Genomic DNA, 15,079 nt, shown 5'->3' on the forward strand with positions numbered 1-15,079 from the left:
AATCCTCTGACTCGGTTTCCTCGTATTTGTCATGTAAATCAAGGAGACCTTCATTTGCCTAAGGTCACAGAGGGCAGTATCTTGGGGACAAGAACTGATTTTTTCATCTCTGTTTGCCTAATGCCTGATGTGGTGTGTCTTTCGGGCCTGGGAGCAACAGGTGCTCAACTAAAGTTTGAATGGAGGGCTTGAGGGAGGAGGAGGAGGAGGGACAGTCAGAGGGAGAAACAATGTTCAAGTGCTCTGCTTTCTGCCTCCATTTGCCTTTCCCTAAAGGCAGCATTTCAGCAGCCAGCCTGCCAGCGAAAGCACCAGGCAGGGAGAAGCAGCCAGGGCGGAAAGGCCACATCCTTGGCAGCCCTTGTGTGGCTGAAAGAAAAAGGTGAAAATAGAAACCATCACGTTGCTGCAGACCCAGCAGTAAGGCAAAGCACTTGATACTTCAGCTACATTCTAATTAAAGAAGGGAGGCAAGGAGAAAATGAAAACAAAATAAAAGGTTGTGGCAAGAACTTGGGGCGAGGGGTGGGGGGAATGAAATGGGTTAAACATTTGTAATTTTTCCCAAAATGGACTTGGAACTGCTGGAGTGATTGGTGGAAAAGCAGCTTAAGGAATTAGACTACAGGAAATGCTTTTGTTTTAGTGTCATTGAAAAAAAAAGTTATTGTAGCATAATTCTTTTAATTCAGGAGTCCCCACATTCTATAAATTAGAATACTAGGGTATCAGTGCAATCAAAATACAAGCCACTTTCAATTCAAGGTGAGTGGGATGAAAACAGGAAGTGTTAGTGGCATGGCATATTTTCCTCCTCCCTGCTTTTCAAATGGTGCAGGTGGGAGCCCCCAGCAAAGGGGAGCACATCTGGCAGCATCCAGTCAAGGAAGTTTTATCATGCTCAGTGGAATGACACAAATGTGATGCCTCAACACATGCCTGATTATGAAAGAACCAGAGAGATTATGAAAGAACCATGTCTGCGAGATGTAGATAGATTATTCTATCCCAGTGGACATAAGGAAATGTCAAGGCGGTGGTGGAGGTTAGAAAGGGAAGTGAAAAGATGGAGGAAGGCATTTTCACATTCTAAAATATATTTTCTTGGTCTCATAAACCTTATACCTCCTAGTCAGTCACCTAAAATTTAAGCAGGAAAAAAAGACAGTACTTATCGGGCAGTGACAAAGGTGGCAGGGAAGGGGGTCCCAAGGAAGAAAGTATTAGGAAACCACTCTGCCCTGAGGTGGAATACGGACCAGAGATTCCTTCGTACAAATATAGCTGAACTAGTACCTAAAGTTAGCATTCTTCAAGTCAGTTTCCAACTACATCACTAGTTAGTTGCCCAGTGCCCACCCCTGGTTTATAGAAGGTGTTGGCACCTGGCTTACAGTCTTCTCTGCCTCCCAACCTACCATCAGCTGTAGGTACTTCCTAGCCAGGTGGGCAACCCAGCCAATACTCTAGCTTCTCAGTACCTGAAGCTCCTTATCCTCAAGCACCTTCACTTGGGCTCCTCCTCAGTCATAGCCAGACCCTGTTGGATCCTGGAATCATTAATTCTTATATCTTCAATATCAGACCACAGACTCCTTTGCTACATACACTGTGGCGGGGGTGGGGGCAGGAATCAATCTTTCCAACTGATACCATCATAAATTCTTTTTTGGTTCTTTAGTTGGATCTCTTTCCCATTCTCCACAGAGGTGATTGCAGACTCCATGTCACTCACTCAAAATTCTGACCTTATCCTTCTCTCTTAGCAAATGATCATGCCACAAACTTCTCTCTGCTCCCACCTCCAGAAGAAGCAAACTTCAAATAAAAACTTCTTCCTCCCAAATCTAGAAACATGAATGTATACACATCCATCTTTCTCCCTTTCCTCTTGATCAATGAAAGAGCTGCCCTCCTCTGTTTAAGCCTTATTCTCCCACCTTGTTCTAACTGCCACTTCTCTTCCTTCTCATGGAACTCACACTAGAGAGGGTGCCAAAAAATTGTATACACATTTTAAGAAAGGAAAAAATTGTGTTAAAATTGTAATACTCAATATATACCGATAACAAAAAGATGAATACAAGTCATGTGTGTGTGTGTGTATATATATACATTAAAAAAAAATATATATATATATATATATATTTTTTTTTTTTGGCATCCCAGTATTATTTCTTTTCTCATTGCCACTTTCAACTTCTTTCTCTCCTGGGTCTCATTCTGTTTGTTTAAACCTACCCCCCTCTCTCAAAAATAAAACAAGCCTGTGTTAATCCTACCTAACCCTCCAACTCATCCTTCCCTAGTTAACTGCCAGATTTACTGAGAGCTGTTAGTTATCTCCATTTCCTCATCTCCCAGCCGCTCCTCAACACCCTGGAAACTGGCCTCCACTCCCCACCCCCTCCTTTACAGGACTGTCACCAATGTTACCAGTGACCTTTTCAGCCCTTATCTGAACTCTTGACAACACAGGTAACCTCCATTCCTTCCTTTTCAACACTGCAGTTTCTTTGGCTTCCAAAACACACTGTTTCCCAGACTTTCTTCCTCAGCTCACACGCTGGTGCTCACCTGTACCCTGCAACTAGTTCTCCCACCGTGGCACTCAACACCGTGTTGTGGCTGTGTGTTTATTAATGCTCTTTCTCTTCAACTAGAAAGTGAAATATTCAGGGAACATCTCTGTCCTGTCTCAGCACACAATGAGTCAATATTTACTGAACTGAATTTTTTGTAACATTTTGTTGAATTGAATTTTAAGTTAAAAGCTATTTTACAAGGAAGGCATAGAAGTACTTTAAGATTGGGTAGTTCTCTGGCAAAAACAAATTTAGTCATCAAAACCATGTTTCAGAAATCTACACCGGCCAAGAGTGGAGGCCTTAGATGTCTATCTACCAGGTCTCTCTGTCAATCACACAGGGCTCTGAAGTTGTGTCTCGGTGTTCAAAATGCTGTTCTGTGCAGATCTCGTGTGGCTCCTGACCCAAACAAACAGCACAGTACTACACACACAGAGACAGGTCTCACCAAACCCAGATCAAGAACTCTCCCCTACTGAAAGGACAAAAGGGAGCCAGCTGGGCCACCAGAAGTAAAAAGGACCGCCTATGCAGTGGGCACTCAGGGTAATTAGCAGGAATTTTAACCAGCGATTTCAATTTCTAGATTATTTATTTGCTGAAAAGAGATTGCCTGGGTGAAGGAATACCCATTATTATCACAATACTTAAAAACTCAGCATGTCTCATGCTTTAAAATTTTCTTGATTTTCATATCCTTTTAAGCATTAGAATATTTTTGCATACCATACCTTTGGAGAAATTATTAGGTTGGTGCAAAAGTAATTGTGGTTTAAAAGGTTAAAAATAATTGCAAAAACCACAGTTACTTTTGCACCAACCTAATAACTCGATCCACAATGAAGATGAACAGCTAAAACTGACAGTAGTTTTATTTTTCTTTGGGATATCTTCTTGATGAGAAGAATAAGAAATAAAAATTAGAAATTAAAAATTTAGAAATAAAATTCTTTATTAAAAAACATCAAGGGATAAGAATGTACAAGCCAGAAAACATAGTGTTCTCTCCAAATAAACAGGCAGGGTAGCGGGGCATTGATGAGTACTGGATCATCTTTAATGATCGTTTAGATTTTCCTGGTCATTATCAGTTTTACTTGACATCCAGAACAGTTAGTTCCTAGTGATGGGGTCTGGCCATTCATTCAGCCTTTCAGCTATTGTGGAAAGGTCTTTGACACGGTGCTCATGGGTATTGTGGACGTGGTGTGCGTGTTCTTGTTTTTATACCCCGTCAAGGCCCTTAGATGGTTGAAAAGTTGCTGTTCCTCCTTAAAGTTTTTAGAGAAATGGCCTCAAAGGACATGGTATTTTTCTCTAATCTCATAAAGAGGACTACAGGCTAAGGCTCAAATTTTCCTAAAGCCCAACTGGATTCTGTAGCCTTCAGTAAAGAAAAAGGGGGCACAATGGCTACACGTTTGGAGTCCTTGTCTGTCCAAGAAGTTTCTCTCCAGAGACCTTTTGAGTTGGTTACTTCTGTGGAAGATGTCCACAAGTGGGGCACCACCTGTGGCAGCTCCCCAAGGTTCAGATTAATCACCTTTAGGAAACACAGTGATTCCCAACCACCGCTGGCTTTGTTCTAGAACTCAATAAGTTCCAAGATGTCATAAAAAAAAAGAGGAGTTACTCCTCTTAGGAGTGCCTCCTAAGTTTCCATTCATATCAAAAGTAAGATTTAGGATATATATAGACATGGCCCTGAATCTCTCGGTGCCACCATTACTACCCCAGGTGGACACTGCTGATGTCCAATTTTTCTTGATTGGAAAAATGTGACAGATTTGCTCATGGTTTATTGGAATATAAACTTTTATTTAATCCTATAGAACTGTGATAAATTATCAAGAACACAGAAAAATGACCTTTCTCAGAAAAGCCATTTCTCAGCACTTCTGACCGTTTTCATATTTCACAGCTCTGTGCATATTTTTGAAAAACAAAATAAAACATGAAGTCTAAACCAGAAACTAATGAAAAAGTTTATCTATATGGGATGGAAGAGCTAGGGATGGGATGAGTATAATTTTTTATATAGTTTTGAGTTTTGATCCTTATAAGTAAGTTACACATTCAAAAAATTGATGGGAAAGAAAGTTAATATTGAATGCAAACAGAAATAAATGAACCTGACTGCGTATTAAATTAATAACACAATCACATACCGAAAATAATTGATTAAGTACTTTTTTGAGCACAGTTTTCTTATTGTACGATCCTAAGGGCAAAAAGAATTGCAAATAAATCTCGAATTTTAATCATTATGTTGCTGGGAATGGTGTTGATATTAAAATTATGTTGTGTATATCATAGGATAGAGTAAATGGGTAAATATTTAATGTTGTTGAATACAAGATTTCTCACACAAAAGGGAGCTTTAAATATTCCTTTTAGATTTAAATTGGAGATAAAAAGATGAACTCATAACTTGAAAAAAATTAAATGTTCCCTAGCTCTCTCCACTGAAAGGTCTTAAAAACAGTGACTTCTCAGTATCGATGTGAACATTTAGCATCCAGATCTTGGCTTATAAATACCATACTTCACTGTCCCAGCCCTGAAGTGGGAACAGTTAGGAATAACTTGTGCCAGAAAAAGAGAAAGTACTCAAAGATTGATGGGGACATGTCAAAAGAGCATAACAGCCTGCTTGAAGGGGATTTTACTGGCCAAATTTGGTAATTTTGAGTATCAAAAGAAATGATGGCAGTGGATTGTAACTTATTTATTTTTTTTTTAAACCATGAGTTCTTAGTAACACTATAAAAAGGGGGGGCAGGAGACATAATGGGTGGGGGAGCAAGCCTTTGTTTACAAAAGAGTACCATCTAATAAATGTAGGAAAATTATAGAACTAGAGAATCCCTATATTGCACTACCAATGTAATCATTTATTCTGACAAATATCATCAGTGATACTTGTCATACTAAATCCATTGAGTAAAATGTCATTTGGGAACAAATATTCATGCAGTTTCAAAGTATCATCCCACATATTAAAACTTACAGAAAGGAAAATGTATTTTTACAATGGAGAGATCTGGCAACAGACACAACCATAATCAATAATCAAACTTTGCCATCTGCATTTATGTGATAGGTTGTCATTATGAGTAAGGAGAAATACACAATGTCATGCATGAGGTATAATTATGAAAAGTGTTTAACCCAAGTCTAATCATAAGGACACTTCCAGAAAAATTCAGATTCTTTGCCAGTCAACAAAATAATTAGCCTGAATTTTTAAAAATATCAATGGAAAAAAACAAATTTTTTTTTAAAAGGTGGGAGAAGGAGGCTGTTTTAATTATGGAGAATAAAGAAACACGGTAACCAAGTGCAGTGCTTAATTCTTTATTAGATCCTAGACCTAAAAAAAAAAAAAAAAAAAAAACACACACACACACAGCTTTGGGACAATTAGTGAAACTCAAATGTGGGCTGTGTATTAGAGCTCAATTCCTTAGCTATAATGATACTGTAGTTGTGTAAGCGAATGCCTTTGCTCTTATGAAATATAAATTGAAGTATTTATGGGTGAATATTATGATATGTTACTTCCAAATTATTCATCAATAATAGCAACTACAACAACAATAAATAAAAAGTAATAAAGAGAAAAAGCAAATGTAGCGCAGTACTAACAATTGGTAAAACAAATTTAATTGTATATATATGTATTTATTACACTACTCTTTAAATTTTCTGTTGTATTCAAAATAGAAAGTGAAGGGAAAATAGTTACTATTCGTTGATGATATATCTATCAGGTACAATTTAATATAGTTATTAATGTTTTCAAATAGTTTCTAGAACATGGATAGACATTTACGTTCCCCCTTTTAAGAAATTTTAAATTAAATATTGAATAGATAAAATTTATAAAAAGTATTAAAAATCACAACAAAATGAACACTCATGTACCCACCAAAATAAGAAACATTAAAGGCTCTTTTCCCCTCCCTAATGCTAATATTCCTCTTCTTTCAAAAGTAACCATTATCCTGAATTGGTGTTTATTACCGTGTTTCGCCCAAAATAAGACCTAGACAGATAATCAGCTCTAATGCGTCTTTTGGAGCAAAAATTATTATAAGACCCGATATTATGTTATATTGTATCATATCGTATATTATATATTTTACTATAAGTAAAATAAGACCGGGTCTTATAGTAATTTTTGCTCCAAAAGACTAGCTGATGGTACGGCTAGGTCTTATTTTCGGGGAAACACGGTATTTCTTTATTTTACTTGTAGTTTGGCATAATGCATAACTTCTAAACAATATATTATTTAATTTCATATACTTTAAACGTTTTTGTAAGTGGAACCACACTCTCTGCATTCATCTTTAATTTGCTTTTTACATTCCACATTACATTCCTGATATTGTTGCAGTTGTTGTGGGTAGCTATAATTCATTCATTTTCCTGCTGTTTAGTATTCAATATGAATATACCACACATTTTTAAAAATCATTTTTACTACTGATGGATATTTAGGTTGTTTCTAGTTTTTCACTATTTTAAACAGTGCAGGTACACATATCCAAGAGTTTCTCTGGGAGTGGAATTGTTGGGGCATAGGTTATATACATTTTCAACTTTGCTAAATAATGCTAATTTGTTTTTCTAAAATGGTTTTATTTTATTTTTTATTTTTATTGGGGAACAGTGTGTTTTTCCAGGACCCATCATCTCCAAGTCATGTTGTTGTTTTTCAATCTAGTTGTGGAGGGCACAGCTCAGCTCCAAGTCAAGTCGTTGTTTTCAGTCTAGTTGTGGAGGGTGCAGCTCACAGGCCCATGTGGGAATTGAACCGGCGACGTTGGTGTTATGAGCACTGCACTCTAACCAACTGATCCACCCAGCTGCCCGTAAGATGGTTTTATTTACACTCCCATCAGCAACATATTTGTTTCAGTTGCAAATATTTGATATGGTCATGCTTTTAAAAACAATTTTTATTTTAAAATAATTTTAGATATACAGAAAATAAATCCATTTATAATAACATTAACAAGAATAAAATATTTTATTTTATAACAAAAATAAAATATTTGACAAAAGAAATGTAAAACTCATACTCTGGAAACTAGAAAAATATTGTTGAAATAAAGAAGACCTAAATAAATGCAAAGACATCCTATGTTCACGAGTTGGAAGACTTATTAATATTTTTAGTATGGCAGTGTTCCCCAAACTGATCTACAGATTCATCGCACTCTCTATCAAAAGCCCAACTGGCTTCTTTGCAGAAATTGACAAGCTGATCCTAAAATTCATATGGAAATTCAAGGGACCCAGATTACCCAAAACAATATTTTAAAAAGAAGCACAAAATTGGAAGACTCTCACTTCCCCATTTTAAAACTTAATACAAAGCTACAGTATTCAAGGCAGTGTGGGACTGCCATAAGAACAGACATAAGAACAGATCGATGGAATAGAATTGAGAGACTCCAGAAGGAAACCCTCCTGTGTATAGTCAACTGAATTTCATCCAGGGTGCCAAGAGTATTCAATGGGGAAAGAACAATCTTTTCAACAAATGGTGCTGGGGCAACTGGATATCCACATACAAAAGAATGACATTAAACCCCTACATCACAAAGAAAAAGTAACTAAACATAGATCAAAGACCTAAATGTAAGAGCTAAAATTACCACATTCTTAGAAGACAATGTAAATCTTTGTGACTTTGATTAAGCATTGATTTCTTAGATACAACTCCAAAAGCAGAAACAATAAAAACTAGACACCATCAAAATTTAAAAACATTTATGCTTCCAAGGATGCTAACCAGAAAGTGAAAAGAGAACTCACAAAGTGAGAGTAATTATTTGCAAATCATATATCTGATAAGGGACTTGTGTCTACAATATCTGAAGACCTATTACAACTCAATCATAAAAAGACAAATAGCCCTATTAAGATAGGGGTAAAGGCTCTGAATAGGCATTTATCCGTAGAAGATACACAGATGACCAATGAGTGCATGAAAAGATGCTCTACATCATTAGACAGTTGGAGAAATGAAAATCAAAAACACAATAAGATACTACTTCACGCCCATTAGGATGGCTATAACCAAAAAGACAATAACAAGTGCTGTTGAATATGTGGAGAAACTGGAACCTTATACATTGCTGATGGGAATGTAAATGGCATAGCCACTTTAGAAAATAATCTTGCAGTTCCTTGATGGATAAACATAGAGTTACCATATGATCCAGTAATTCCACTCGTAGGTATGAAATGAGAGAGAAGTGGAAACATGTTCACACAAAAACCTGTACACAAATGTTCATAGCAGCATTAGTCATAATAGCCAAAAAGTGGCAACAATCCAAATGTCCATCAACTGATAAACAAAATGTGGTATATCCATACAGTGAAATATTATACAGCAATAAAAATAAATGAAATATTGATGCATGATAACAGTATGAATAAAACTTGAAAATATTATTCCAAGTGAAAGAAGCTCGTCACACAAGATTACATATTGCTATGATTCCATTTATATTCAATTTCCAGAATAAACCTACAAAGAAACAAAGTATATTGGTGATTGCCTAGAGCTGAGGGACTGAGGTGGAGAACTGAAGGATGATGGTTAATTGATATGGGGCTTCACTTAAAGGTCATGGAAATGTTCTATAATTGATTGTGGTGACTGCTGTACAACTCTGTAAATATACTAAAAGCCATCAAATTGTACATTATAAGTGGGTGAATTGTATGTGAACTATAACTCAATAAAGCTATTTTAAAATAATAGAGTTTATGTATGCTCTTCATCAGATTCCCTTAAAGTTAACAATTTATATATACCCACAGTAAATTATCAAACAGGAAATCAATCCTGGAACAATACTGTCAGCTAAAGACCTCACCAGGCTTTCTCTTAATGTCGTTTTTCTGTTCCAGTATCCAGTCCAGGATCACTCATTACATTCAGTTGTTGTGTCCTCTTATAGGATTTATTCCTAGATACTTAATATTTTTTATTTTATTATAAATGTCTTTTAAAATACATGTCCTAACTGCTGCTGTATATGGAAATGCAACTAATTTTTATACATTGATTTTGAATCCATCAACCTAACTATATTCTTACTAATTTATTTATCTGTGTATTATTTTGTGTTTCTACTGAGACGTATTAGTAAATAATAATAATTTTGTTTCTTATTTTACAGTTATAAGTGAAAAAAATCAGGATATACAATTACAGAATATGAGCTAGTTAGCACAATATGTATAGAAACAAAAACAAGAAGGAATGCACAAAAATGTCCACAGTGGCTTTTTTTGAGTTAAAGAATTATAGATAAATATTTCTTTTTTAATATATCTGTGTACTTTCCAGTTTTTCCAAGATAAGTATCTATCACTTTTGTAACCAGGAAAGAAACAAACTTAAAAATAAAAGCAAGTCTAAAACAGAATTTAAGGGTAAGGATCATCTACTAAAAATGCCCAGGTAGAATTAAACCGTTTAATTACTTCTGCTGTGCCTGTTCCCAACCCAAATTCACCACTGCACAGACAGCTGGCTGTATAGTTGTGGACTAATATACTATGTTATGTCTTGAAAAGAACAACCTCTTAGATTCATGGAACTTTGTCTTTCCATTAGGTCATGAATGAAGTTGACCTGTCAAAGGTCTTTATTTCATTTGTTTTGAAGTGCAGTCAACTCTCAATTGTCCACAATATATTTTTTCCTCTTTATGAATTATTTTGGTCTTTACGTACTGTATTTCCCCCTAAAATAAAACTGGGTCTTATATTAAGTTTTGCTCCAAAAGGTGCATGAGGGCTTATTTTCGGGGGGTTATTTTCTTATTTTTTCATGTACAACAATTTACATTTATTCATGTACAACAATCTACATTTATTCATTTATTCATGTACAAAAATCTACATTTATTTAAACAGTATGTCATCATCTTCTTCTGGAACATCATCAACTCTCCAAACCCCGAATTCTGTCTTTAATTTCTTGCGACTCCATTTCCTATAGAACCATTGGCCCCAATCTCTCGTATCCAGCAATAGAGCTCTTCTTCAATGAGCACGTCTTGTCCACGTAGCCTGCTCATAGTGCATTGGCAACACAGCTGTCAGTGATTTTATCCCGTGAATTTTTCACCCAAGTCACGACTTCTTGCAGGCTAAGCTTCACAAAGTTTCCACGCTGATTTCTCTCCATTCTATTTTCAATGTAGTCATTGATTTCTATGCACAAATGGTCCTTGAATGGCTTGTTTGTTGCAATATCCGAAGTGAAGATAGGCAGTCATTCCTACGGGAATCATTATTTGATCTGTTCTTCTCTCTGCAAGGAAGTTCTTCATGTCTTTAACGCAGTGAGTGCTGGCTGAATCCCAGACTAGCAGACCTTTTTGGCCACCTCGCAAAACAAGTGGCAGCATTAAATCGATCCACTTCCTTATAACTGCTTGTATGCACCAGACTTTTTCAGTTTCAAGAACGTAAATACCTGAAACATGTTCAACCTTATCTTTCTTGCCCTTAGTGATGATTAGAGGTGATGCTTTCTTTTCATCCAGATGAATTCTCAAAATACAGGTAACGTGCACTTTTGTAACGAGTGGAGGGAATATAGATTGACGAGCCACCCCTCTGATCAATTGTCATTGGAGATCCTTGACCCATAAACACTGCAGTTTCATCCACAGCAATCATGTTGGGGAGTTGGTATTTAGAAAAGTCGATGCCATTAACAAAGGACTTGAATGCAAGTGCACATTTAATAACTTCAGTATCTTCCAGCTTGAACAGTGTTGTCGATCTTAGAGACAGTTCATATTGCTGAAGGAAGCCATTCAGCCAGTGTTGTGATGCTTTGAATTCTTCTGGGGATATTTCTAACTGTGGTGCCATTGCAAGGGCAAATGCTTGAATATCAGCCCTGCGCACAAGCAAAGCCTTTGCTCTCCTGTCAGCAATCCCTTCACAGATGATGTCTTCCAGCTTAGAAAATAATGGTTGCTGACCTGATCCACACTGCGCTTCTTAGCATTTCCCTTGTCCACCTGTTGACTGATGTTATCATACTCTGCTCACCATTTTTGGACCATTCAGAGATCCAACTTCTTCTCTTTGCAGAAAGCTGTAAGATTCTTGGCTCGGGAGTCCTCCAGGATTCCTTTCTTGTACTCAACGGAATAGCTCTTTCTTTTTGCACTCATCTTAGCTGGGGGTCAAAATATTATTCCCTTTACATCTACCATTAAATCAAGTGTTAATTGAAGACTTCTGAGACAGGAGTGGCAACAAAAATGATGACAGTTAAGAATGATGGTCCCACAAAAGCGACCAAAAATTGTAGACACCAAAATTCAGAAAATACTTCTTTATTTCACACGAGTGCGTTAAGTACATCCATTACAACATATGACTTACTGAATTATGAAGACTCATATTAGACACAACCACGTCTGTTTGTTATCAAGTACGCACGTTAGTCGTGCATTGTGTCTGTACTCCGATCGGTCATTCGGCAATAAGTCTCGAGTTCATCTGTTTACATAGGCGTTTACCTCTCGTCCAAAGGCACCCACTTGGATATTTACATATACTTAATTATAACATATTATTACTTAAGTATTAATGTCAATAATATTTTTATTTATATTATATATTATTATTATTTTATGATTCAGTGCATCCATCGTGTGTTGCATCGGACGTACTAAATGCATCCGTCTGGCTGACGATCTTAATTGGGGCTTATTTTTGGGGTAGGGCTTATATCACCAGCATCCTAAGAAATCATGCTAGTGCTTATTTTCTGGTTAGGTCTTATTTTCGGGGAAATATGGTATTAGGATGCCCTTAACTTGCACTGCTTATTTTCTAAGGATAAACTTAGGAAATATAGACTAATTTTAACCTGGTTCTATTCTCCCCATTTTACAGATAAGGAAACAAACACCCGAGATTAAGTAGGTCCTCTCTCTATGCCTCTGCTCACCTCTTTGAACCCACAGTACTTTGTCTCCCATTATGACACTTGTCAAAATTACCCATCTTTTCCATCATAAACTCCATGAGATTACGATCTTTGTCCTGCTCTCCTCTACATTCCCAGACCTAGCACAATATCTAAAATGGTACCTGATACATAGTATATGCTCAATAAGTCACTGTTGAATGTTGAATAAGTTTTACAAGCAATCTAGTTTCAAAAAAAATCAGAATGCCTGCCAAATTAAATGTTTGATTGCTTGCTTTTGGAAATATTCATAATATTTGACTACATTTTTATGGAAGTTGAAAACAACCTCTGAGGAAAGTCTCCTAATGAAAAATGTTTGAAAGCAAAATTACCTTCTGTTCACCTTATTGAATGAATTTTTCATATGGTAAAACAGTTTTTCTTTTTTTAAAAAAAAATACCACTTAGAGCTCTTTGCATTATAGCAGTGGATGTTAATTGCACATGGTTGTTAACTGATCTAAGTTTTATGTTAAAAGAAAACCTAGATAAATAAAACTAAGTCAGCATAATTCATTCAAGTCTCTTTGTTTTATTTTTAAAATTTGTTTTCTTAATTTCTTTTTCACACGGTTGGGACTGGTAGGTGTGGCTGGTAGTGGATTCTAATAGATATCCTTCAGCCCTTGAAGGCTGGTCCTCAAGGACCATATCTAACCCCCAAATGTTACATACCTAACCGCCAAATCAGTCTTCTGGTTCCTTCTCCTGCTTATAGGGCTGTGGACTTAAGTCACAAGGCTCTCATCCCAGAGGACTTAGCCTTCCCTCCATGCAGCTAAGTGTCTTGAGGGGAGGAGGTTGTGTGCCCTTATTTTCTTTGGGCTTTCCCCCCCAAATTTATTGAGATACAATTGACAAATAACACTGTATAAGCTTAAGGTGTACAGTGTGACGATTTGTTTGTGATATATTTACCACAATAGTTAACACATACTTCACATAATTACTATTTTGTCCTTCATTTTAAAGGAGCATTTGGGGTTATAATTAATTATCTGAACAACAGTTTCATGTGCCTAGAACTATGTTAGATGTTTATATGTAGAAGTAATTTTATTATAGACAGAAATAATGATATAGTACTAAAGTTTCACAGTTTCTAATATTTTGAGAATATATGAATCTTTAGTAATTTAGCTTATTTTATTAATTTGGTACATAATTCAACATTCATTGAGGGCTTCCTATACTCTAGATACTGTGCAGAATGTCACTGTATAAAGATGAGTAAAATACTGTTTCCCCGAAAATAAGACCTAGCCAGACAATCAGCTCTAATGCGTCTTTTGGAGCAAAAATTAATATAAGACCCGGTCTTATTTTACTATAAGACTGGGTATAATATAATATAATATAACATAATGTAATATAATATAATATAGTACTGGGTCTTATATTAATTTTTGCTCCAAAAGACGCATTAGAGCTGATTGTCTGGCTAGGTCTTATTTTCGGGGAAACAGGGTAGTAACTAAAACACCGTATAAGCTAGTTGTGGTATTTTTGGACATCACATTTTTCCTTTTTATATATGTTTTATTGCTTAATTTGCAGTAAGGAAGGCTGTGATTATGTTCATTTAGCCAAGAGCAGTAGCTCAAAGATTTTTGCTTCTGAGGGGCCTGTAGTAGCTGTTAACAACAGCATCTCATACATAAACAATTTAATCAATGGAGGTCTCATACATTCTACTGCTTCTACTTAATGTACCAGATTGTTCTCTGTTGTCATTTGTATGAGGTGTGGGGGGTGGGATGGGATGTTCTAAAGAAAAGGAAATCTGATATTTCCTCCTCAAAATTGTGGTGGGGAACACGAAAAAAGAAAAATATATGCTCTGTAAACCTCTATGTGATTAGTACGCAGTAGCAGTTGACATTGAACTGAAGATGATCCCATTTATATATGTATATAAAAATGTAAACTTTTTTTCTTCTTGGCAGGTGTCCTTGTAGACTTGGGTCTGGAGGAAAATGGGACAGCTTATCAGAGAGCAGAGAAATATGTTGTTCGTCTAGACAATGAGATTCAAACCAAGTTTGAAGTTTTCATGAGACGAGTGAAACAAAACCCATACACACTGTTTGTGCTCGTTCATGACAACTGCCATGTGGAACTAACGAGGTGATTGCTTCAGAGTGAGCAAATACAGTATTTCTTCTACAGCAGCAGTGGTTATGTAATAAATAATTTAAAAGGTGATAATTTGAAAACCCAGGGCCCCTGGCATTTGGCACCTTCTTATTGATAACTTGTTCCTCCCCTTTCCGTGCTCTTTCACTTTTTCTTACCGCTTTAATGTTGATTTTGTTTTAAATATACTGTGGTGAATTTACACATTCCTGTTACAAATATGATCTTAAGCATATTGGGGAACTCAAGTGTTTCAAAGAAAGAGTGGCCACAAGGCGGTTGAGGTTAATGAGCTCCCAGAAGGGCCATTTGCTTTCCT

The 15,079-nt window shown here is 36.3% G+C and overlaps 1 protein-coding gene across 1 annotated transcript in view; it reads left to right on the forward strand.

Moving 5' to 3' along the window:
• GREB1L (GREB1 like retinoic acid receptor coactivator) overlaps positions 1–15,079 on the forward strand; it is a 255,520-nt gene that overhangs the window by 199,115 nt on the left and 41,326 nt on the right. The window contains 1 exon segment of the mRNA XM_033087644.1: positions 14,571–14,751. Within this exon segment, the coding sequence (XP_032943535.1) occupies positions 14,571–14,751 (181 nt within the window).

Source organism: Rhinolophus ferrumequinum, chromosome 19, assembly GCF_004115265.2.
Source record: "Rhinolophus ferrumequinum isolate MPI-CBG mRhiFer1 chromosome 19, mRhiFer1_v1.p, whole genome shotgun sequence".
NCBI classification, from domain to species: Eukaryota; Metazoa; Chordata; class Mammalia; order Chiroptera; family Rhinolophidae; genus Rhinolophus; species Rhinolophus ferrumequinum.